Source organism: Anastrepha ludens, chromosome 3 (assembly GCF_028408465.1).
Source record: "Anastrepha ludens isolate Willacy chromosome 3, idAnaLude1.1, whole genome shotgun sequence".
Taxonomy (NCBI): domain Eukaryota; kingdom Metazoa; phylum Arthropoda; class Insecta; order Diptera; family Tephritidae; genus Anastrepha; species Anastrepha ludens.
Genome location: NC_071499.1, coordinates 35,334,615 through 35,361,484, shown reverse-complemented (window position 1 = coordinate 35,361,484; position 26,870 = coordinate 35,334,615). Strand labels below are relative to the sequence as shown.

General features: G+C 36.7%; 1 protein-coding gene across 2 annotated transcripts in view; it reads right to left on the bottom strand.

Moving 5' to 3' along the window:
- Window positions 1-26,870, bottom strand: part of LOC128857408 (F-BAR and double SH3 domains protein 2) — a 190,568-nt gene that overhangs the window by 119,609 nt on the left and 44,089 nt on the right. The window contains exon 3 of one of the 2 annotated variants that reach the window (XM_054093162.1): window positions 5,348-5,419. The exons of the other annotated variant lie outside the window; for it this stretch is intronic. Within the exon in view, the coding sequence (XP_053949137.1) occupies window positions 5,348-5,419 (72 nt within the window). The remainder of the gene's footprint in view (window positions 1-5,347; window positions 5,420-26,870) is intronic. 2 annotated transcript variants of the gene reach the window in all.

Sequence of the window (26,870 nt, the reverse complement as noted above, 5' to 3'; positions counted from 1 at the left end):
GCTGCAGCTGCTACTTTGCAATTGAAGAAAGGTGACTCGTGTGGGCGTAGCGGCAGCCACCCGCGCCCATCACTTAAGGCACGGCACAGCAACTCGCCCTCTCGCAATTCCATGCATGATTAGCCGAAGCCTCTGCAGTGCTGCTGTTGCTGCTGCACGCGTCTATTACAAAATGTTTGCTTAAGTCATTTTTGTACCCTCACTATCCGCCGCCCGCCAGCCGCTTGTTCGTAAAGGCAGTCAGTCCGCCAAACAAAGCAGCTCCGCATGCGCATTGCGTGCATCAGTGATCGAGCGCTGAGTACAGCACCGGTCGCTACCGCTGCCGCCGCCACTGCCTCAGCTCGTATGGTCCAATGAATTATAGACAATTGTGTATGTGCGGTGCAGTAGGTGGGCGCTGTCGCGTCGCATTCAAATTCGCTGCCACTCCAATTTGTCGGTATTTTGTTCGAATATGAATTTTTGATACTTTTTCCACAACCACCACTTTTAGCGACTGCAGTTCTTTACATACTCTAATTGGTGTATGGGATTTTTCAACTGTGGCGCGCTTAATTGGTATAAATTTATGTGCATGTGAACATGACATTTGTGCGATTTTTCGAAAATCGGTGTTATTTAACATCGCAAACACCAGAGGTGTCCAGTAAAATTCAATTTTGCAAGCCGGTCGGTAAAATGTTACATTAATGCGGTAGGTGAATGACCTTATTCCGTTTTATTTATGATGTACAGTTGCGGGCATGCACTTGTGCTCACATAATTGAGCCAATTTACCTTTTTTACAACATTCGCAATGTTTTCCATCTCAAATTTGTTTCATTAATTTCTTATAAAAATTTAGTTCATTATGTAACAAACATCTTATAAAGCAAATTTCCAAACTTTTTACAAAATAAGCAAAAAAGAATTTCCAAAAATGTATAATACATCAAAATTTGTATCTTCTTAACCAGAAGGTTAAGAAAACTTCAGGGTATGCAGTTTTGTAGCGCAAAAAATTTTATAATTCTACAACAAATTGTAAGTTTAAAGACGCTAAAAAATCGCGTTGATTTTTTACAATTTTTTTTGTATACGAGATGGAGCATTTTCTTCCATGAAAAAGACTACCGATTACAAGTTTTGCTTTTGTATATGGAATAAAATTCTCATTTTTGTTATTTTCTACAAAATTTGGAACTAAGATTTTAAAGACTTTTGTTCTATAGTGAACTATATTTTTATACAAATTTTTTAGTAAATATTATAAAAAGATAAAGAGACTTAAGTATGTGAGCTCAAGTGTAAACCGCTGGACACAAAAATTTCAGGCAATCATAAAATTAATCGAAATCGATAGAGTTCATTTAGGTTCGCAACCTCTTTGATAGTACCGACAGGCTCGAACACAAAAAGATGTTTAAAATCCACGTTGCCTGCCTGTCAGCGGAACAAAAAAATGGGACAGAAAACGAACGTGTTTTAGAAGCCCTTATGATCCAAGTAGCTAAGGGGGTTATTACAAGTCACTGCACTATTTGCACCCTCACCATTGCTCTTGAAGGATGAAGACGAAATTGAGTCGGTACAACACCCCCTCTGTGAGTGTCCTGCACTTCAAAGAAGCCGTGTCAAATATCTTGGGGATTATTTCTTTGAAGAACTGGGGAGTCTGCGAAATGTCTCACTGGAGGACCTATTTACCTTCTTAAAAAGATTTAAGTGGTTTGAGCAACTTAACATAGTTAGGAGATGGAAATCAAATGCAGGTATCACTGAGTGTCTTGTCTTAGACGAGCAACCTAGCTAACCTCAGCACCTAAATCAACTCGGGTCCCTTAAAGCACTTGGAGCTAAAATGCCACTTCATGCTTACAGGTTCTCATGTCTTAGATACCCGTTTTCTTCGTATTGCTCGTAGTTACTTTTAAGCAAGTCTGAAAAACCGATTTCGTTTAAAATCAGCAAACCTTTTTTGTACTAAAATGAAGATTGTATTGAGCATAAGGTCTAGCAAATTACAATCGGTCAGAAATCGAAAAAATGCATCGACGTCCGCCATTTCTTTCTCGACGCTAAAGAAATTCCTCTTTTCACCACAATTTTTTCTTTATCTTTATTAATTAAGGAAGCCTGCTTGAGTACATCCCCGTAGTGACTCATACATGCATCCACTCGCTGGGTGCGACATCCTCCATCTATATTCTTTTAAGGGAAGAGTGGGCGGAGTGTTGCATTTGGAGACAGGACTTGATGAACCTCTTCACGGATGGCTCGAAGTGGGACGGAACTTTTGATGGAGAAAAATTCTGCGAGCAGCTCCCCATCAAGCTCAAATAAAGGCTATCGGACTTCCGTAGCGCCTTCCAAGCGGAGGTAGCCGCAACGAAGGAATCAAATGATTACTTGCTTACTTGTGTAATTGCTCTCAGTGAGATAAACATTTACTCCGACCGCCAGGCGGTAATTAGGGCCTGGGCTCTTTGTTGATGCGTTCGAAATTAGTCGGTGTTAACGCCTGACTTCCCTTTCGACTGCATCCAAATACTTCGATATTAGGCTCGTGTAACTTCCTTTGGACAAAGAAATTGCGAAGAATTGCTGGCTGGAGTAGCTAGATAAACAGGGGACTCACGAGCTGGTATCCCCACTTAATGAGAGGATAGTGGTTTCTTTAAAAATCTGCGGCTGCTATTAGAAAGGTGGATCTTGCGTCAACTCAGCGAGCGTTGGATAAGTGCACAAACGCGCATTCTGTCCACTGACTTACAGTAGGCGCTCGAGAGAACTCTGGAGGCTAACGGAGCCTCAGCTCTCGCATTTTATGGGTATCCGTTCCGGAAATTGTCAGTTCATAGCAGGAACAGATGAGTATTAATTTTTCCAAAAAAAAAGAATACTCTAATTTGTTTTTTACAATAATATATTTTATGGAAAATTAATATTATCGACAACTTAAAAAAACATTAAACATTAACTTAACAGTTATCAGGCTTCACATAAAAAATTAATAAAGTTGGAAAATTACTTTTATAGAGACGTAAAAAATATGTCTCACCAATAAGTGCTATGAGACGGCTCTTTTTTTATTTCAAAACTTAGGTAACTATTCGTTTAGCTCTAAAATTTTAAATAACAGTTTTTTTTGGTCCATGGTTCTTGTTGTCTTTACAACAAACATACAGCTAAACCTTCTTGATGGTTAATTCGTAATCGATGATCGTTTGGGCCGTCTCATCACGATTTTACTATGAACTTTTTCGGCTGTTGTTTTCGTTTGTGGGTGTGGAGTGGATGTCCGATTTGTGCGATTGAACCACTATAAGCACTTAGAGACGCTAAACCGTCCACAAATACTACTTTCGGCAAAAAATTTGCCAACGATATTTTTTCCATTTCATTCTTTGTCATTTTCAACTGCATTTCATTTGTACTTTTAGTAACATTACTTTTAGTAACTGAGTTAAAAGAAAGAGCTATTACTCTTCTCTCGAAAAAGGGCAATTCATCAGAGTGCAAAAATTGGGCAGGTACGGCTTTGTTAAGTATGGTTAATAAAATTATAGCCCATATAATTTACAAAAGTCTATCCAATTTTTTCATGCCGCGGGTTTTGCACGAAAATGCTATGAGTGGCAGCAATGGGGTCCAAATTGGCGTCAGACAGGGCTGTGTACTATCGCGGCTGTTATTCAACTTAGTTAGTCCTGGGCCAAGTAATACAACGAGCTTGTGTGGAAAATATAGGTATATTCTTTGGCCTGAACAGTCATCTTGAAGACGTAAACTATAAACACTTGCATATATCAGCGATAATACATTCGGTTAGTGAATTTGCAACGCAAACGGGCCTGAAAATCAACATCCTCAGGCAAAGCTAATGTGCAACAATACTACCGAAACGCAGGTGGGTCAGCAACAGACACACACAATCGCATAGGAAAAGAACGAGCCGCCTTTGAAATGCTGGATAAAGTTTGGAAATCGACGCACATATCCAGACGTACTATGTTAAGGATTTTCGACATCAAAGTGATGTCAGTAGTACTATGTGGTCACGCGGATATTCTAGCCGAACGTTGTTGTTGTTGTTGCAGCAGTAACTTTGCCCTGTCAGTGTAGTGTAATCACCGGTTGTCTTCGTCTAGCTCATCTAACGGTAGGTCCAGGAAACTTGCTGTGGTAGGAGGTTAACCTGCTACAATATCCAGAACGTAATTATGCCAAGATTACGCAGGACTCTCGGGGAAATTGGAGCTCTTTGTATGCAATAGGTGACATTCCGATGACGGAATTGGCGGGTCGGAAGGCTTAAGAAGGTGGTAAGAGTCTCCCGATGAATGCACATTCCCATGGCAGCCAGTTCTACGTTACCGGAATGACTCGGGTTTTTCCCGACCAAGGGCTGCCACCCCAGTAAACTAGCCCTGTCTAGTGTACCGTACCCCACCCACGTCTATGTAGCACAACGCCATAAGCAACGCTAATCTTTGGACTGCAACTAAACAAGCAGCTACTCATCTCGAGATACGACGTCGCTAATGGAACTGGATCGGTCATATGTTGCATAAACCCCAGGAGGATTATACAAGAGCTGCGTTAGACGAAAATTCCCTCGGACACTTGGAGAGGACAGGATGAAGCAGAAGCGCAGGCCATTCCTCGAGACAAATTACATTTCTACCTTTAAACAAATCAAAATATAGCCTATTTATTGCGGTCCTTTGTTCCACCTAGGCACCACTGGGAATATATATATACCTATGTACATATATTCTTTTGCTTAAAAGACCTACTTTCATCAGTAGTCACAAAAGGGTTAAACTTTTCCGTATTAATTTTCTTGCCACCAACAACCAACACCGCCAAAGTTGTGTTACAATAAACCGTTTGTCCAACAACTATTTACCAACATAAAAATCTACCTACAACTGTATTAAATTTCATTGGAAACCTAAATTTAAACGTCAGACCAACAGTGATTTAGTGGCGATGCGGCGTATAAAAATTGTATGAAACACTTTAAGCGCTAGACTATGAAATTAGCAAATTAAGCTGCCAGTCAGGGTGCTAAAAGAGGTGTAGATACGCGCATAAACTATAAAATAAGACGGAAAATGTTAAACTATGTTTTTTTTGTGTTGTTTTTTTAGAATCTGTGAGAATTCGTATTGTTTGCAACGCACAAAAAGTTGCTCTACAGCTTTCAAACATTTAATTTTCCTTGGTGGCGGAACAAGTTTCACGAGCGATTTAAAATGTAGACTATAGTTATTACCATTAAGTGAGTTTAAGTCGCATAAGTAAGTTAATACGAGTAAGTGGATACTTAATTAGAGGAACAGTTATTATGTGCACTTACCAAAATGATTTCTAAGTGGTATTTGTTGACCAAGAAAATGTCTTTGCGTATTTTCCAAGCATTTCGAAAGGGCTGTTTGAAGAATGTGAAGAAAAGCAACGAAACCAAAAACATAGTGGAAAATAATGGGTTAGGTTTATAAGAAAATAAAAATTAAAAACAATTTTTTTTTGTTTTTCAATCAAGACGAAACCAAAGTACGACACACGGCATATGGGACAAATACAAAACTGATGAAATGTGCATAAGTATGAAGTAATAAAAGGAAATGCTTAAAACGCGGAAGAGAGAGTGGATGACTTAGCAAGAACGGTCTTAGCGGAGAGTGAACGAGGCATATGCAATTCTAAGCATCGCCAATGCCATAGACGTGCATGCGGTCAAAGATATTAGCGTCGCCAATTCGCTGAAGAGTATCAATTTTCAATATGTAGGTACTCGTGCAAATGTATGTGCGCACTAGGAATGATAGTCCCGAACTTTCGGTATTTTTTAAGTCCCGAAATCGCGAGATTGTTTGGCAATAGTACTGTAATTTTCGGGATTTTTAATTTTTTACTAAGCGCATGAAATGGAGACAGACAAATGTTCTTTTATAGCAACAAAGCAACACTGAATTTAACTTTTTAGCAAATATGGATATGTTTGGATGTTTTAGTTTTGTTTTCTTTTTAATATAAAATATGTGTATGCCTCTATTGCAAAAAGTTACATTGACGTAATTAATTTTTTTAATTTTTTATTTTAACATAAATCAGTAAGCATTAAAGCTTCCTCCTCAACAAAGCGCGCCAGTCATTTCCTTCATTTCTGGCGCCAGTTGGACACACCAAGTAAAGCCAAGTCTTTCTACACCTGATCTTTTCAACGCAGAGGATACCTTCCTCTTCCTCTGCTACCACCAGCTGGTACCGCATTAAATAGTTTCAGAGCCGGAACGTAATTATCCATTCGGAATAACGCCATTGACTCCGTTGGGTATTTATTCGCTGCTGATGCATTTCATTGTTCCATCGCCTGCGATATTCGCCGTCGCCAACGTGCAATAGTTCACAAATCTTTCACAGAATCTTTCTCTCAAACATTCCAAGCGACGTCTTATCGCCCAAGCTTCTGCGCCATACGTTAGAACGAGCATTATGACAGCCTTATAGAGTATTAGTTTTGTTCGTTGAGAGAGGGCTTTACTACTAAATTGCCCATTAAGGGGATCCCGTGGTCTAGAAATTTTCAAAAACTCAATTTTTTGTTTTTTTCGATATTTTTGAAAGTATAGTATCTTAAGAATATACAGTGAAATTTTCATGCGGAAATACCCAATATTATAGAGAAAAAACTTATGGTCATGCTAGTCTATTATTGCGACAAACTCAGTTAATCTCGGTGAGAACTGACTACATCGTCGCGACGGTAACTTTCAATAAGAATTTTGCCACTCTCTTTCCACTCTCTTTCCATCTAAGGAAGAATGGGATAAGGAATTCTCTCTAAACAATTTCGACACTGCAGTCTATACAGATGGCAGTAAAATGGGATGCGGTGTTGGAGCTGGTATATATTCTCACAGACTTCATATTATTATTATTTATTAAAATATAATTAAAATTACACTAGTCTACAAGGAAAAGTATCCGAAATAATTTAAACTAATATCTGCTTCTCTGTCCATGCAAAATTCGGATTGATAACTAAAATTAATTTATTAGTTTGAGTTTTCGAGATATCCTAACCTAAAAGTGCAAAAAACCCCATTTTTGCCCATATTTGAGGTTATGTAGCCTTGCAGATGTTTTCTTTCACCAAAATTAAAGGATGACATCTTTAAATACAATCCTTCTTTTTTCAAATGGCGTTTTGTTTGCTCAAATATCATTTTTTTTCGCAGAGATATCGCATTTTGAAATTTTCATGTTTCGAAATTTTCCTACACCTGAAAATCGATTAAGATAACATAGACATGATATATTCGATTACTAATTTTCTTGAATTGAGTCTTATTTTTCTTAAAATTTTGTCTCACACCATAAGTGTGCTGACTCACCACATCCCTACACTATCTAACCTTTGGGTACCGAGTCACACACAGCCCTAACCCCTAGAAACCACCCCTATCATACCGCGAGCAGGCTAACCCACATAACCGCAAGCAGGCTTTCCCACAAACTCCAAATTTACATACTATTAATCCATATATTTCAGGCCCTCAAACCCAAGAAAATTAGTAATCGACTATATCATGTCTATGTTATCTTAATCGATTTTCAGGTGTAGGAAAATTTCGAAACATGAAAATTTCAAAATGCGATATCTCTGCGAAAAAAAATGATATTTGAGCAAACAAAACGCCATTTGAAAAAAGAAGGATTGTATTTAAAGATGCCATCCTTTAATTTTGGTGAAAGAAAACATCTGCAAGGCTACATAACCTCAAACATGGGCAAAAATGGGGTTTTTTGCACTTTTAGGTTAGGATATCTCGAAAACCAGAGCTGATAGAGCAATTCTGAGGCCAGATTTGGATTCAGCGCATCATAAACTTTCGGAAATATATAGTCTGGTTTCTGGGTCTGAATGTTGGTTAAATTTTGTCGGCCTGTGTTATAGATTAATCTAAGATAAAAGCCAGGGCTATCGGCTAGTCAAGTGATAGTAGATGTAATTAAATGAAGATTATAAGACTAAATAAGTTGAAATATGTTTATAGCTTTAAGAAAATTTGACATTTTTATTATATTTGCTTCAGAAGAGATGGAGAGAATGTTGATTGGATCTGCGTTATCCAGTGTTGTTGTGCGTAAGGCGGAGATAGATTCTCACAGACTTAAAAGTGAGAAATCTATGCGTCTCACTAATACCAGCAGTGTCTTCCAGGCGCAAGTACTGGCAATTGGGGAAGCCTGTAGGCTACTAATCAGAGATTTCTCTTTTAAGGGCAATATCGCTATTCTTTCGGATAGCCAAGCTGCAATCCAGGCAGGGTTCGGCTACTACAACATCTAAAGGGGTGGAACAAAGCAGGAATAGCCTTACCACCTTGAGGGAAACTCATAAAGTTACCTTAATCTGGGTCCTGGGACATCGGAGCATTGAAGGTAACGAAAAAGCAGATGAACTGGCAAGAGGGGGATCTGCCATGAACAACGTTCTTGCAGAATCGGTATTCACATTCATCATATTATTCTTTCAATTATTTCGTATTTTTTTATTAAAAAACTGAAAAAATCCCGATTTTTAGTGTCAAATTCAAAACCGTGCCATATTGTCAAATTATTTTTTTTTCTTGTTCTATATTAGTACGGCACATAGTCATACAGTCATACTGGTTAATAATTTTTTTGGTTTTTATATTTCAGATAAATAGAAGAGCCAAAATCGACAACACCGTTCAGGTCCAATTTTTCGGAAGAGTCAACTTCAGCGCCATTTTTTTTAATTATTAAAATTAAAAAAAATTTCATTTTTGTAGGCAAAAGAAGTTAAATAAAAAGCCTAAAAAATGTAAATATCGTTTTTCATTTATTATTGTAAAAAAAATTCCTGAAAATATCCTAAATTTTCAAGCTCCAGACCACCGGGACTCCTTAAGCCGAAAGTAGCATTAGCTGACAAGAGGAATTCTACGTTGGATTTCCAGGCTGACATTGTTTTTGATGTTAATGCAACCAGCACAGCTAGATAAACGAAGTCTTTTACAACTTCGAAGTCATAACTGTCTACATTGACGTGCCTGCCGCCGATACGCGAGTGCGCCGACTGTTTGTTTGATGACACGAATTACTTTGTTTTGTCCTCGTTCATCACCAGACGCATTCGCGTTGCTTCCTTATCCATTTTGGAAAAGACAGAACTAACAACGCGGTTGTTAAGGTCAGTAAAGTCTCCTACTTTCTGTTTATTTCGCATAAATTGTACGAGATTAAAAAAATATATGAACTTCTTTTTTACTCTACTATGTATGAATCTCTTTCTATACATATCAAAAGCTACTTTATTGTATACCAAAGTGCATATTATAAGAAGCGTGTAAACTTAACTGTTTTTTTTTTTGTGAAATAATTCTCACTTTATATAAAAAATATTTTTTAAAGACTTTTCTTTATTATTTTTTCGAGTTGAGTTGTTGCAAAATAATGAATAAATATAAATCGCGAGAATAGTCCCGAGATCCCGGCATTGAAAAAGCGATATGCCGAAAAATCCGCATTTGTAAAATTAGAAAAAAAATTACATCCCTAGTGCATGAATTCAAGCGACAGTTGTAAATTGAACGGTCACGTTCTTTGTGCGCCGCAAGGTGTTTTCCGCATGCTACCGCATCTAACGTTCAACTTCCACTTGATGCAATACCAATAAACAGTATCGTTTACCGGTGAAGAGTTCTATGTAAATGTATGTATGTATGCATGTATAACACATCACTGCAAACACATGGCGTATGATACTCTTCGGCACCAGCAACTAACAACCAGCAATGGAGCAATAAGCAGACGTCCAGTGATGAGCAGCGTAGAAGCAGCAAAAAGTGTTAGAGAAGAGCAACTGTGAAGAGAGCTGTGTTATTTGTTTGCTACTCGTTGTTGGTGGTCACTGAAACGTTTTTGTTCTTCTTTTTTTGTTGCTGTTATTTGTTGACTACCGCATTTGGTAGTGTAGTATTTTTATATTTGACCCCATTTTAGCGTTCATTTGACACACATCGGAGCTTCTGCTCAAGTCTTCTGGTTACTGTCACACACTCAAGTGCTCTGCTTGCTGCCGCTGTTATGACCAATATTTATATACATATGTATGTATGTATGCATATGTACTACAAGCATATATTTTGGTCATCTTCCGTTTGTGCCTCCCTCCTTTCCTATTAAGCACTTTTAGATCGATGAGCACTTTGTGCAATCACTTCTGTGCTTACGTTCAGGTATTTTTGTATACATTTATTTTGTTTTGTTGTTGTTGTTGCTTGTGCCTCATATTTCTATTACCAACACAAATAATAAGATCTACATACATAAATAGTTAGAAAAAATTAATTTCCTACAGATGTAAAAATCTTCGCTATATGCAGAAGTTGGCGACTCGCATGGCACACAAAAAATGGCACTGGGTGGTGATGCCAAATGCATTTTGATTAATAAAAAAAACAAAAACAAATGCTTCAAGATTTATAAGAAATGTTTATAATTTACTTACAAGTTTTTAAAAGTGCCTACTTACTTATAAGTTTGTATGTATGTATTCGTGTGTATGTATATTCATATAAGATGGCTGGCATTCTACAGCAGGGGTTGATGCAAAAACCATGACTAATTTTTAAGGAAAAAAACAGGTCGTAAAACAAAAATTGCAGTATCTAGTTAGATCTTAAGCCACTAGGAGGGTGACTTAATTAGTGCCATTGATATAATCATATAAAATTTATTCATTCTTTCGAGACGCTCTAAATTGCGTAAACCAGTACTGGTCGATTTTTTTAGCGTAAATCTGTTTGGCTTCTAAGTGTTGCGAAGAATTAAAAAGTCGAAAAAAGTATTCCTGAGATACCGCGAGAAACATTTCGTTGAACAAATGTATTTCGTTTTTTTTTTCATTCAGATGATTCCACTTCAAAGTTTCATTACACAATGCAACAAAATTAAAAAAAAATTACTAATCCGAGTGCTCTAATAGCATTTTTCTGATAGGTTCTGCATAATATTTGTATAATTTAAAACTTAAAAACTCAAAGTAATGTAAATATACGAAGTGTGTTCGAAAAGTATCGCGAATTTTGTGTTTTTTTCAAAAATTATTTATTTATTCATTAATATCTATTTTGACCCCTTCATAGTAATCTTCATGAGATATTATGCACTTGTGCCAACGTTTTTTCCAATCTTCGAAGTGCATCAAAAAATCTTTTTTTTATCTTGTTCAACTCCTCCTTCGATGACGTCTTTATCTCGTCAATCGTAGCATCCTTTCGTTGGCCTCTTCAGTTCCGGAAACAAGAAAAAGTCACAGGGGCCAGATCTGGGGAATACGGTGGCTGTGGCATCATTAGTGTGTTGTTTTCGGTGTTGGTTTGATGTGTGAGCAGGGGCGTTATTGTGATGCAAGGGCCAAGTTTTGTTCTTCCACAAATCCGGGCGTTTCTGATGGATTGCTTCGCGCAAATTACGCATAACTTGGAGATAATACTCCTTATTGACCGTTTTACCCTGTGCCAAGAACTCGTAATCCCCTGCAATCGAAGAAAACGGTAAGCATTCGGTACATTCGACCGAACTTGGCGCGCTTTTTTCGGTCTTGGTTCGTGCGGCAGCTTCCATTGAGATGATTGAGCTTTGGTTTCCACATCATAACCAAAAGCCCACAATTAGTCACCAGTTATGATCCTCTAGAGCAAATTTGGGTCGTCGCGGACAGAGTCCAACATCTCATTAGCAATGTTCATGCGATGCTGCTTTTGCCCGAAACTGAGCTGGCGGCCTGTCTCATGCCCAAATCATTAAAAAAAAGTCGAATGCCACGAGCCAATCGATATCTCTAGGTCCTCAGCAACTTCTCTTAAGGTGATTCGACCATTGGCCAATACCATTTTTTTCACTTCATCTTTTTTTTTCGTCTGTTGTTGAAGTGCTCGCGCGTCCGGCACGTCTGCACACTTTTCGTCGTTCACATCTTCTGAGAACATTTTGTACCACCGATAAACGTTGCTTTGGTCCAAAGTAGCTTCTCTGTATGACACATTCAACATTCGGAATGCATCCGCGCACGAGCAGAAACACGTGCAAGCAAAGCAGCTGTCAACAATTAATTGAACATTAAAAATGACGAAATTTGTCGGCATGAGTGAGAGACATGAGTACCAACATATCGCCACAAAAAAATCGAAATTCGTGCGTAACCTGCGAAAATTCAAAATTAGCGACACTTTTTGAACACACCTCATTTGGATTTCCGGTCACAGTGGCATAGGGAGAACTGCAGGGCTGATAAGCTGGCTAGACAGGGCATTTGGAGACAATTTCATCGCAAAATGAGAGGATAGAGGTTGCTTTGAGAACTTGTGGTCTACTTCTAGAAAGACGAGCCTAGCGTGAACTCAGCGAACGCTGGGTTAGTGCGCAAACGTTCAAAGTCGTGATATCTCTCTGACCACGGGTAGATCGGAGGCACTCAAGAGAACTTCTAAGGCTGACAAAGCCGCAGCTCGCAAATTTGGTAGGTATCCTTATCGGACATTGTCCGTTAGGTGTCCATGCGTTGAGGCCTAGGATTGCTGCAAGCACTTTCTGCAGAAGTTGCTTGGTGGAATCGTCTCAGCACCTTCTTCCCAGCTACCCAGCTCTCGACGGGCACAGATTAAGACATCTAGGCTCTCACTTTTTTGCTACACCTTTGGATATTGGGGATTTGATAATCGGTGAATTTGATCCGTAGCTGGAAGCGGTTGATACAAACGTAATTAGCCACTGCTGGTCGCCTAATCCAAAGTCCCTACTTCTTTTTTCCACCGGTTTGGTTATTTTTCCTTTCTTTGCCCCCGCTCCTTTAGTTAGTATCACAGCGGACGAATTTTGATTCTTTGTCCAAGTGGCAGATATTTCTCCTATCCTCTTCTACATTAAACCCGCTGACTTATGTCAATATCGTGTGTGGAACGCAGAATCAATGATGGAAGGGAAATTTCAAAAATGCAAGTCAATGTGTGGGGATGAGTGGCGAAAAATTCGCTCCAAAAAGTCGATCACTGCAAGCGTACTCGTGGTGGTAATAACTACTTGTGTGAGCAGTGTAGAATTTCATACCTTAATTTATATATCGGGTGTACAACTAATTAATTTCGTATTTTTACTACCCTCATATCTATTTATGTAGTCATATTCTATGTTAAAGCACGCCAAAAAATCAAGTAAATTTGATATGTTACACTGAATATTAGTAAACACACAAATTTTTTTTATTACAGTCAAAATGTCAAATTACGATCCAACAAAACAGCATTTGCGGGGAGGTCAAAAATTATTTGGAAAATGCCGGATGGGAAATTCTACCTCACCCGCCTTATAGCCCAGACATAGCTCTTTCTGTCTACCCAATGTTGAAGTTATTAAAAAATGGCTTGATGACTTTCTCGGCGCAAAAAATGAGAAGTTTTCTTGGAATGGAATCCATAAATTGCCTGAAAGATGGGAAAAAGTTGCCGCTTCCGATGGACAATATTTTGAATAAAATATTTTTTTTAATTTTATACTTAAATAAATGGTTCTTTTTAACAAAAAAATACGAAATTAATTAATTGCACAGCCAATACTTAAATATTCCAGTTGTTTTATATTTCACTTAAAAATACATCCCTTATATCAGAAACACTTTTCAACTGAACATTTCCCGACATTTTTTACCACACAAGTCCTTAAAAACCTAATTTGATTTAGGAACATATTTTGTCTTTCGATCTTTTTCCCAAGTGTGCCAAAGTTCTTTGAAATAACTTCACCTTTCCCCACTGCCCACTAGCATGAATTTAAAAATGAATGGCGCAATATTGCAAACCAGTAGAACCTTTTCTAGAACTTGCATTGTTTGCTGGCTATTGCAAAAGTATCACAATTCTTGGTTGGCATACATATTGACAATGGATAAAAGTGGAAAGTAGCGCATACACTTGAGAAATTGTATACCTTTTTATTTCATGTCTTAATTCTTCACGCAACTCAAAGTGGAGTAAGTCGCTGCCACCGTCGCTGCAGAGCACGTAGCGCCAAACAAGTAATGTCAACCTACTAAGTCAGAAAGCTACAAGCATCCACCAGTACATGTGCATGTATGTATGTATATATGTATGTAAGCAACCAAAAAATATTTAACATCAACCAGCTACACAACTGACACCTTAGCGCACAGCTAATTTATGAAGCAACGAAGCGAACTCTCGAAACATATCAAATTACATGGTAGGTACTACTTACGAGCAGCAAGGAAAATGATATGGTACGGTGCAATATGCAAGAGCAGCCTGTACCGAAAGACCTACAAAGGCACAGGTGGGCAGAAAAGTAGGCGTTGCTAATACATATGGATATATGTGTAACTACGCTTGGAAGCGTGAGCCAGTAATTCGAAGAAATATGACCACGAAAGCATTTATACAAAAACAAAATTAGTAGTGACATCAAAAATGAGGTAAAGGTGAATATGTTAAAGACGTGTTACGAAAATGCCAGTAATAGGTGATTGAGAAACAAGAAGTGTCACAAAGAAGACATTGTTACGAAATTATAAATATATAATATATGCACATGCAAGTATTTGTAAAGGGGGTTTGAAGATGGACGCTCGAAATTTGATGGGTTTTAGAAATTTCAAAAAAACAACTTTTTTCGCTGAAAAATTTTTGGATTTTGTTGCCAATGCTTTTAAAATTTGTTTTATTTGTGTAAAAAATTAGTAAAAAAAATAGGCTGAAATAATTTTGACAAATATTTATTAATTTTGAAATTTATTCAATATTGAAAATTTAGTATAGTTTTCTATTCTCGGTTCTTTTTAAGATTTCTATAAAATTTTTAATCTTTTAGGATAAAATACAGTAAAAAGAATTACTTCGGCATTTTTCATGTCATTTTTGAAAAACATCTCGCTCTACTTTTTTCCCAACGTGAAATTTTCGTTTTTTTTTTTTTAATTTTTATAATGTTTTAGGATAAAATATAGTTAAAAAATTTTCTTAGGAATTTTTTAAAATTTCTATAATTTTTCTTTTAATTTTTTAGGATAAAATATATCTTTTGGGGATTTCTTTGTCATTTTGGTAATTTTTTTCCAATGTTGAAAATCTGGTAGGAAGTTTTTTAATGGAATATTTTCAGTTATTTTTAACATTTTTATAATTTTTTTTTGTAATTTTTCAGGATAAAATATAGTTAAAAAAAATCCCCAAAAGATTTTTTTAGCATTTCTATATTTTTTTTTTCTAATGTTTTAGGATAAAATATAGCTTTTGGAGATTTCTTTGTTATTTTAGTTTTTTTTTTTTCAATTTGAAAAATTTGGTAAGAGTCTTTTAAATGAATGTTTTCGGTTATTTTTAACATTTTTATAATCTTTTTTTGTTTGTTGATTTTTTTGGATAAAATATATTCAAAAAACTAGTTTGGGAATTTCTTTTGTTATTTTGTCAAATTTGTTCCAATATTGAAAATTTGGTATGGAGTTTTTTAAGTACAGTTTTTTAAGTTCAGTTCTTTTTAACATTTTTAGAATTTTTTTTTTTTACTTTTTAAGGATAAATATAGTTTTTTTTAATTTTTTTTGTATAAAATATATGCAAAAAAAATATTTTGGGAACTTCTTTTGTTATTTTGTCAAATTTTCTTCAATGTTAATAATTTGGTATAGAGCTTGAGGGAATATTTTTTGTTCCTTTTAACATTTTTATTTTTAATTTTTTACGATGAAATATTAAAAAAAGGGAAGTTTATTGTCATTTTGTCAATTTTTTGAATGTTGAAAATTTGGTATGGGTTTTTAAAGTGCATACATCGATTCTTTTTAAAACATTTATAAATTTTATTGGATTTTGAGGATAAAATTTAATTAAAAAAACTCTTTTGGGATTTCTTTTTTTTTCGTTTTGTCAAATTCTTTTCAGTGTTGAAAATATGCTACACAGTTTTTGAAGTGAATATTTTCAGTTCTTTTTAGAATTTTTTATTTTTTTTCTAATTTTTTAAAATAAAATATCGTTTAAAAAAGAATTTTTGGGATTTTTTTTAATTTTGTCAAATTTTTTCCAATGTTGAAAAGATACATTTTTTAATTTTTTTAGGATGAAATATAATTTTAAAAAATATTTTGGGAATTTGTTTTGGTCGTTTTGTCAAATTCTTTTCAGTTTTGAAAATTTGGTATACAGCTTTTACAGTGAACATTTTCAGTTCTTTTTAGTATTTTTTTATTTTTTTTTCTAATTTTTTAAAATAAAATATCGTTTAAAAAACAACTTTTGGTATTTTTTTAAATTTTGCCAAATTTTTTCTTGTGAAACAATTTTTTTTTTTTTGTATAAATAATGTATAATATGTGTATAATTTTTTTTTTTTAATTTTTTAGGATAAAAAATATAGTTAAAAAAAATCTTCGGGGATTTCTTTTTTGTTATATTGTAAAATTTGTTTCAATGTTGAATATCTCATATAGAGTTTTTAAAGTGAATATTTTCAGTTCTTTTTAACATTTTTAAAGTTTTTTTTACATTTTTTTAGGATAAAATATAAAAGAAAAAATGTTGAAAACGAATGAGGCCTAAAATTTTTATTCAATGTAGAAAATTTGATATAAAGTATTTTAAAGTGGAATAATTTTCAGTTCCTGTTAACATTTTTATAAATTTGAATTATCTTTTAGTATTAATTATGGTTAAAAAAATTGGAAAATTTGTATTCCATATTTGTAAAATTTTTATTCAATATTTAATATTTGCTACGGAGTCTTTTGACGTGAAATAACTGCGATTAATTTAACATTTTATACAATTTTTTTTTATTTTTTAGAAAAAAATATATTTAAAAAAAGTTCTTTTTAATTTTTGAAAAACACCCCCAAATTTGTTTTTCTTTTTTTTCGTTAATAGCTGAGTCTAAGCTCAGGAATCACTACAAGTTTGATAACGGGATCGCCATAACTTTTCGAATTATGTCCCAAATACCTTTTCTCTCCTCTTTAAAAATTATACCAAAATTTTTAAAATTAAATAAATCCCAAAAATATGAAATTCTTTTTCAAAATTATTTCAGTCCAGACCTATAGATAAACCAATTTTAAGAATATTTGGCTCACTTGACATGGGATCGCTCATATATTACATTTTCTTCTTCTTTTTCTTTGCCTTTTATTATAGGCTTTTGCCGGATTTGCTTAAAGCTTTAGACTCCAACACTTGTGTGACAATGTCAAGCAGTTTATGCACATCGTAAGCAGTTAGGCTAACACCCGATAAGGAGGTAAGCGACTTCTTATTACCTTTATCAATAAAATAGACAGCTAAAAGAGCTACGAAGGCCAGCCAAGTCAGACTATTTTAATTTTTATAGGAGAGCAAATCTTCCAAATGCTTTCTGATAGATATCTAAAAGATTCATAAAAGAGACGAGCCACTTTTAGTTTTGTGGGATATTTTTTTTTTTTTTATTTTATTGCCTCTAAGGTAGCGAACTTCAGCACGCCAATGGCCGTGGCAAGTGTTTATAAGTGAACTGTTTGACATGCATTTGAAATGAGCTCCTAGTAGTCGCACTGAAGTGGATAATTACACTTAGACTCACAACTACAGATAAGTACTTGATAATAATTTATAAACCCAACGCCAATTACATTCAAAAATTCAACAGAGTAATGCAAATTAACAGTTGGGTTTTGCGAATTCAAGTACGAAGCATTGAATTTTGATTTTTATTTTTATTTTTTTGCATTTTAATTAATTTGCTAATATTTTTCGGCATTCCACCCGCCACGTCCCACTGTATGTGATTTGTATACATCACCAAATAGTGCATAGAAAAAAAGACGTACACATACATAAACATAAATACACATACTGACATATGTGCACATGTGTGCTTGTATGGATTTGTATTTGTAGTAGTGCCACAATGCAATTTGTCATGGCCGAGCGCATCAATGGGGTTTGGTTTTATGTTTTGTTACTCGCAATGCCTTTGTTGATGTTGTTGTTGTTGTCATTGTTGTTTTAGCAAGCTATGGCAACTGCTTGCAACAGTAACAGCAACAGTAGTGGCAGCAGGCGCTTTACCGCTATTGCATTATTAGCATGAAGCAGCTACCATGGCGATTTCCGCATACAAATGTCCATACAACACAGCGAATTGGCTTGGCTGCGGCATCAGTTGAGTCGTCACAACGCGAGTATGAATATTCATGTTTCACATAACCCGTTTCATTGCCGTTGTGGTTCGATTTGTTGTTATAGTTTCAGCTCTACATGCATACATACATACATATGTATGTACCTCGCATTAAATTTTTATTGTTTATATAGTAATATTTAATTTTTTTATATAAAAAAGAAGCAGAAGAAGCAAGTAAGCTGGCAGTCATGCGTGTATGAAAAAATGCGCAGCTAAATGCATTTAAAAATGTGCGGGTCTACATACATACTTACGTATGTGCAGGTGTGTGTGTATGGATTATGTACGACTATAGCATCAGTCAGCCAAGAAATTGAAAAAAAGTTGTAGTCATTTACTTAAATGCAATAAACAAGTTAATTTATAAAATTAAAAAAAAAGCTACGCGTCTATTTTAGAAATAAGATTTTATTGTAGCCTTTCAAATGGGATCCAATTAATTTAATTACTCCTTTTTCCTGTTCAGCAGCAATGAATCTCTTCTTCCCTTTTGCAGCTGTTCTAAACCACTTTAATGATCTGGTTTTAATGATCTCGTTTTTATTACTCTTTTATGCTGTTCTTTACTGCACTCAGACTTCAACCTGAGCCTTCCTTCATTCCACGCGCATGCCACAAAAACCTGTCCTGCCACAATCAATCCTGCATTTATCCGCCGCATGGCAAAGACTTCAAGGTCGCACAAAAGTGGAAATAAATACTAATTCATGTAAGAATAATGGAGGAAATAAATAGTCAGTTCACGAGTACCTGGAAGGCAGAATCGCTTTTTAGTGCATAAGCCTTGCTGGCAGACCGGCCTTTCAATCGGAAGGCTTCACAATACTTATAAATAGTAGAATACTGAATAAAATAGCGGAAGGTAGTGAGCACTTAAAATCAGGATTTGCAGCGGCAGCTAAGCTGCTCTAAAGGCATAAAAATCGCTCGCACCTCTTCAAAATTTTTCAGGAATGTACGATAGGGCTAATCTTCGTTGCAACGTGTAATATGCCTGAACTTATGCGGAAGCTGGCGAACTGCGGCTCTTTGAAGCGTTCAATTGGATCAGAGCCATTTTTATAGCGAGAACAGTCGGATATATCAAGGGTCACAGCAGTAACTCTCAAGAGAATCGTTGGTGCCATACTTACCCTATGATCAGAAAGTACCGGAAATGTTTAAATAAAACAACACAAAGTTAAATTTCCTCTATCGACTGAGATCTCCTTCTCCGAAGTGGTAACTTCAACTTGGGAAACAAAAAGAAGTCGCACGGGGACATATCAGGTGAATACTGTGCTTGCACGATTGTTTTTACTTGGTGTTTGGTCAAATAATCCAACATAATGTGGGTTCGGTGAGATGGCGCGTTATCATCATGCAAAAACCAAGAATTGTTTGCCCACATTTCCGGCCGTTTGCGACGTACAGCATCTCTCAAACGATCCGATGGCGCTAAAAAGTGATAGATGTGTGTTTTACAGTCCTACCAACATAAGAAAAAAAACATTTACCGGTTCCCACATGTACAGGTTCGTTTAAATTAAACATTCCCGGTACATTTTGGTACCGGTAGTAAAACCCCTTCTCAAACAGCGGAGCAGTAAAGACCTGTGGCTTGAGTCCCCATTTTTTACCGAACACAGATTTGCAGGAGTAGAAGGCTATACTGGCCTTCTTTACCCGATTTTCAATATGTAGCTTCCAATAGAGTTTGGAGTTAAGTATCACTCAAAGAAACCTAACTTCCGACGAAAGCGGGAGAACGTGGTTGTTTAATTTGGGAAGTCGAAAGGGTGGAGGTTTATATTTTCTGGAGAATAGCACCGGCTCCGTTTTGTCAGAGTTGACTCGGAGGCCACAAGTGGCAGCCCAGCGACCGAGTACAGCTTTGTGACCTTTCCAAAATCTCAGCCATGACTGAGGGAAACAGTCTCGATACCATCAACGTATGCTACTACCTTAACCCCACCCTTGTTTAGCATTATCAGAACTTCGTCAATTACAATTAACCAAAGTAGGGGCGAAAGGACCCCTCCCTGCGGCGTCCCCCTGTGACAAATCTAGTAACTTTAGCTCCTCTTGCTGAGTAGCTGCAAAGGAAATTCTCTACAGTTCCTACCAGGCCAGTGCGCACGGGGGAACTGCCTATACAAAAAGCTCATCTGCCTCGGTAATAACCAGACTGAAGCCGTCCAAGACCGTTCCCATGACAGTCGTTTCTACGTTACCGGAACGACCCGAATTCATATCCGGCCAAGGACTGTCCCTTCAGCAGCATTCCCCATACACATATGGGGAATGTTTATGCTGCTACAACAACAACAACCACCACGTTGCCATGACTAAGAGATGATTCAAGTGGTGATACATGAAATCGAAGCTGACATTGATGAGATGAGTGCTGAAACTCGCGAACATATCCTGAAAAATTGTGTTCAGTGAAGAGGTTACAGCCGGGTGAGTCGTTTTAACGAAATGGTGCCAAGGCTTTCTCTTACCAATAAAAGAAAATTCTTTGAAAAATATTATTATGCCTTTTATTCATAGACGATATAAATTCCAAACGCTTGAATGACCACCCTTCATTTAATTAATTTTGATTTCGACTTATTTTGCAGACCAAAATCGACACTTCGGTTACTCTGAAAATCATTAGAGGAGGGGAATCAAAAGTCATAGATTAACAAAAAAAACTCAAACTTGAAAAAAAAATAGTTTCTGCATTTTTCTGTCTTTTTTCCGTTTCTTAAACAGTACTAAGCTAGAATGTCTTGATTGCTGCTAAACGCCCAAAATGGCAAGTTAGCTGATTGCGTCTAAAAGTTTCTTAAAAGGAGCATGTTCGTAATCAAACTACTATGTACATACAGTTGTGCATATGCCTTCACACTCTTGTACATACAAATTTCCGTTTAATAATAATCAATTATAAATTGTGTGCCACTTCCATGACCTCAAAGATTAAGTTGCTGACATGCCGCCACAACAACGGCCAAATTTTTGGGGTAACGAATTTTAATATCCATATTTACGTATGTGTGTATATACATATGTATCTGTGTTTATTGTGGTCGTTTTTTTTTTTAATTTTTTTTATCAATGTTTCATCTTCATTAGCTTGGCGAGCGCCATTCCGCAGACGCGCTATTAAATGAATATTTAACGCCAAATAAGCAGCTGTCTGCAACTGAAATAATTTATGCGCCGCTTATCAACAACTTCAACATAACGAAGCAACAGCAAATGCAACCGGTTAAGCATAACCAAAAACAAAGAAAAGAAATATTAATTCAAAACTGGATATATTGGGAGATAAATGTAAATAATTTACAATCCGCATGGGAATCAAAACAAACTCTCGTTTATCAAATTTGAATTCGACCACGAAATCTCGATTGTTGCTCCAAAAATCTGTGACGTTGGATTGAGTAATTTTGGTTTTTCTTTTTGTTTTTGTTTGGATATTAAATTGCGATTACAAAATAGCGCTGCATAATTAGCATAAGCGGAGGTTTGTTTGTGATTTGTCTTATGACAGGCGGTGTGGCCCGAAGCTCAAAAAAGAAGCTAAACCGACAAGGTCAGAAAAAGTTAGACGCAACGAGATAAAAAGTGAAATATATGAGCAATTTTTATAAATACACTTGTGTTCAAATTAATAGCAGCGCGGTATACTGCAAAGTTATGATTTTTTGTTTTTTTATTTAAATTTTTTCTTTTTTATTTTTTTTTTTAGTCGAATGAATTGGTGAGTGACTGCTATTCCGTAGTATCCGAGTATGCACACTCCACACCAGAAACCTTGTAACGCAACTGCTAACTCAAAAGGATATTAATAAAACTGCGAAACTTGGAATGGGAGCGCAAAGCGGAAGCAAAGCGAATGCGACCGATATAAAATACCCAAGAGATGCCTAAATGCGTCGCCCAAAGAAGTCGTTTTGAAACGAATCAAAACAGACGACAAGTGGATATCGAGTAACGATATTACAATTTTCCGATGCCCCATTGGTGACAAACGAATGGATGCTATCGATAGAGTATAACCCCAACACGCAATTAAGAGAGGAACCTGGATGCAGGTACCTGGTGTGTCTAAAAGGCATAAACACGGCTCCACCTTGATGAATTTGCTGCTAACAGTCCCAGGGTGGAATCAGCCGAGAGAGGAGGAATGTTATAGGGTTAGTGCGAGCATGCCCCACATACCACTGGTGTGATGGCATCTTTGATGATGTTTCTGACATTTTCGATTTTAATCTCCTCTGCAAAAAAAAAGTATGCAACACCAAATGATAGAAACAGTTTTTTCTAATAGCAACATTCAATGACAAGCCTTTGAGTTTTCTCACAAAACACCGCCTGAGAAGCATTACCGGGAATTGTTCAATAAAACGCAAAATAATTTTTTAATCGTCAAAATTAATTTTGTTGCCTTCAAATAGGCTCCATTCAGTTCACAATATGAGTCTTGTGAAACGGTCCGTCGTCATGGGACAAGATCCATGAGTTTTCTTTCTTTGCACAAATGAGACCTCTTCCTAGGCACATTCTCTCTCAAACGTCGCATAACTTCCAAATAATATTTTCTATATACCGTAGAGCCATTTGAAACGAGTTCCGAGTGCACAGCACCATGATAATCAAAGAAAACGAGTGGCATGACTTTCACTTTTGACCGACTTTGACGTGTTTTTTTGGGTTTCGGCTCATGTCGATAGCGCCATTCAGCCAGCTGTTGACTGTTGACTTTGACCCACGTATCATCACCTGCTACGATACGCTGAATAAACGTTGGGATCCAATTCACTTGTCATAAGCATGTCTTCAGCCACCTTCTTCCGATGAATTTTTTTGAAAGAAATACAACTCTCTTGGAACGAGTGGAGCAGCTTCGCGTCTCATGCCCAATTGATGGTGTAAAACGTTGCGAATTGATTCGTGAGACACCGTAAGGTTACGAGCCACCTCCTTCAAACTTAAATGATAGTTTTCCAGCACCATTCTCTTGACTTTGCCGACGTTTTCATCGGTTGAAGATGACCTGACGATGGGCGACCAGATCAGGGCAAATATTCAACCACTTCTCAGCCCTCTGCACAAGCATTAGACCCGTGTTTTTGACAAAGCACACTCGCCATAAGCTTTCTGCAACATTTTCAACGATTCGGCACACGAAATCCCTATCAAAACGCAAAATTTAAGGCAAATTCTTTGCTCGATATTTTTATCCATAGTGACGGTTAACTGATATAATTAAATGCCAAAAACAAGCTAACTGACAGATCAGCCTAAAACTCTGTGACACTATAGAGGACAATTGTACCAACATTCCAGCAAAGAAAATTTAGACACACTTGCATGTGTAACGCGCGCTTTTTAAATGAAAAATTCCCGATATTTTTTTGACAGAATGTATATACGAGTATATAATTTGTACTACAACAAAAACTATGTAAATTAAAGTTTCCAAGTTTGTTTAAAATATAAAAAATTCAACGAATGTTCATCAAAATTTCACACTTTTTAATTTCAAGAATGTAGTTTTATGGCCCATTGAATTTTGTTATAGAAAACTGTAACTAAGCAACGCGACAAACCATTGTCCTGACCCCAGTTACGACAGCTGATTCTTTATAAATTCGCTTAGACGCGGTTAACAGTCTGATTTGGCCACACCTCTTTTTTTGTTGTTGTTGTTAGAGTATAAAACGTTCCCCCTAAAACATCTATTTGGGGAATGTAGCTGAAGTGGCATTCCTTGGCCGAATTTTCATCTGGGTTGCTCCGATAAAGTAGAATCGACTGTCAGGGGGCATCTACGGCATTTGTCAAGGGGCCTGATGTCGTCTACGCATGCATTTGACGTTTACATAGCAGGTTGACTATCAGAGAAAGATATAATTTTTTTCCCTTTCCTTAGGTAATTGAAATGGGCACTGTAAGGTTTCCTGCATGTCTAGTACTTCTGATTGATATATCTTACTGGAGTCAAAGAGTCGAAACGATGTTGGTCGGCTACATACTTCTTCATACTAAAAGTAGTAGATGGTATACCACAATCGATAGTGGTGGGTATCACTATAGATGTCATTTGTCCTAGAATTAGAAAGTGTCCAGATTGATTGGTGCTATATTAAATTATCAGCTTCTCAAAGCCTTAAGCGAAAAAAAAGTGGCCACACTTCGGCAGTCAGATCAACGACAAAAAAGCTAATCTTTAACTTTTGAGACTAGATTTTGCTTCCAAAGGTTTAATCTCACAACATAGATTCTAGACTTGAGTGAGAACAACTGCAAATATCTGCGGCACAGTCGCGCTGCGACTTCTACAGTACTGCATCGTTGCACTTAAATTTGGTTGTCTCCAATGAAAATTTGTTATTTCAAATGTTTTAAAATAAATATCGATATTTGTAAAAATATTTCCCGGCTTTAATTGCAATAAAATTATCAACAAAACCACAAAGACATCAAACGATTTCATCTTTTGTGTTGTCCATCAAGCTACTCGTAAAAAAAGCAGCTACGCTTGCCTTCTCTTTCTATTTTTTTCCTTCTTTTTTGTTAATAGTGAAAGTCGTTTAATATTTTTTCCAGCGAAAATGTCGTCGTTGCTTGGCGGCATTAATTCAGCTTGCTGTTGTTGTTAAAGTGGCTATTGCTGTTGACATTTCAAAGTGTCCACGCTGATAATTTGGCTGCATTTCAATTTTGTTGTCTCCACCAAGTTTGGTATTCACTTTTAGTTGGTTGGTTGGTTGGTTGTATGGCTGGCTGGTGTTGTTGTTGATGCAAACCAAGTGAAGACGAAGTAGTTTAATGCCGCATTTTTTCATAAACTTGGTATTTCGATGCTATTTTGAGGCAAGGTTGATGTAATGATCGCCATACAAAGACGGAAAAATCAACAAATAGATGGCCAATTGTTCATTAGCAAGCGATTGTTTTCCGGCAAATTCCGTTTTCTTTGAATTTTTCAGTTGAAATGAAAGTGATCGAAATATGGTGGATTCAATGCGATTTTCGCAAAATAGGCGATTGGAAGTATGAGAATGGAAAGCTTGCAAATTTCAATTAATAGCACTGGTCTAAGGCGAAAATTCATTTAAATTAATTGAGGTAATTTAACAGATATACTTAGTGCACGGCCCATAATAATGGAGCAAAAAAGGTTTGCAGCAAGAGTAGATCGATCAAGTCACTTAGCTGTCACTGCAATAAAATGTATAATTTCGGATGATTATCTTGATCCAAGAGAGAACTTCAAAAATCATCTTGATCGCTTAGCTGCTATAGCAAGTGTAACTTCAAGAGAGTCTTCCAAACCGCCGTTCTCTCTCTCTCTCTCTCAAACCTCCCTTTCAATACATAGGTATAACGAGCGCTTGTCCCTAAACACGCTTTGGTTTTAAGTTTTAAGATGGACGGACTACTAACCTACTGTTCTTTCTCCGCTGTTGTGGTGCTTGGTCGTAGACTCTCTACTAGTGGAGGTGTAGGAACTCGGTTTTCATGTCCAAGCATATGCGGACGATGTCTGTGCGCTAACATCGGATAAGTTCCTAAGGAGGCTTTGACAAAATCGATGACTGGTGCATGAGACAAAGTCTTTCCGTCAATCCGAAGAAAACCACTATAGCCTTGTTCACGAGAAAACGGAAATTGAAGGGACTTAGTCTTCCAACACTGAAAGGTGTGACACTTGGTCTTTCCAATAAAGTTAAATATCTAGGAGTGATCTTGGATAAGAAGCTGACTTGGGAGACACACGTTTCACTGAAGGTGAATATGCATTAAGAATTTTTCAGCATGCCGCAGAGCCTCTGTCAAAATCTGGAGTCTGAAACCTGCTGTGCTCCTATGGATATACGCAGCACTTATCAGACCAATCATTACTTACGCCTCTATGGTCTGGTGGCGATGGACCATGGTTAAGTCCACACTCCGGGAACTGCACAGACTGCGAAGAAGTGTATGTTTGGGCATTACGGGTGCCATGACTACGACCTCCGACGATGCTCTAAATTATATGCTTGATTTACTCCCCTTGGATCTTAAGAAACAACAAGACTGGTTTCTGGCACGAAGATGGAACTTCGGGACACAGTGAAATTTTTAAGTTGCTATCTGAGCAGTATCCACTGTTTTTGACACCTAAAGATGACCTGATACCCATAGTTTAATTTGGAAGGAAATTTGATGTCAGATCCAATCCAGAATGCATTCAGGGAGTTTTGACGAATATTTTCTTTACTGATGGGTTCAAGAATGAAATAAGTTCAGGAACCGGATGGTACTTAAACGATAGTAATAAGTATCACTATGCTATGGAGGAAATGGCAACTGTTTTCTAAAAGGAATTGTTTACCATCCTGAAAGTAGCCGAATGGACAATCGAGAGGAGGTGGAGCGGGAAACAGATTGGCGTAAGACCGAACAGAAAACTGTCAAAATTTCTATTAAAACTTGGAAGGAAAGACGTTCGACTGATGGTCGGTATTATTACAGGACACAACCCATGGGATCAGCATATGACTACGATTGGAATCACTAAGGACCCAATGTGCCTGTCTTGCTTGGAGAAGGCGGATAGCACTGAACACTTTCTTTGTGAGTGTCCTCCTTTG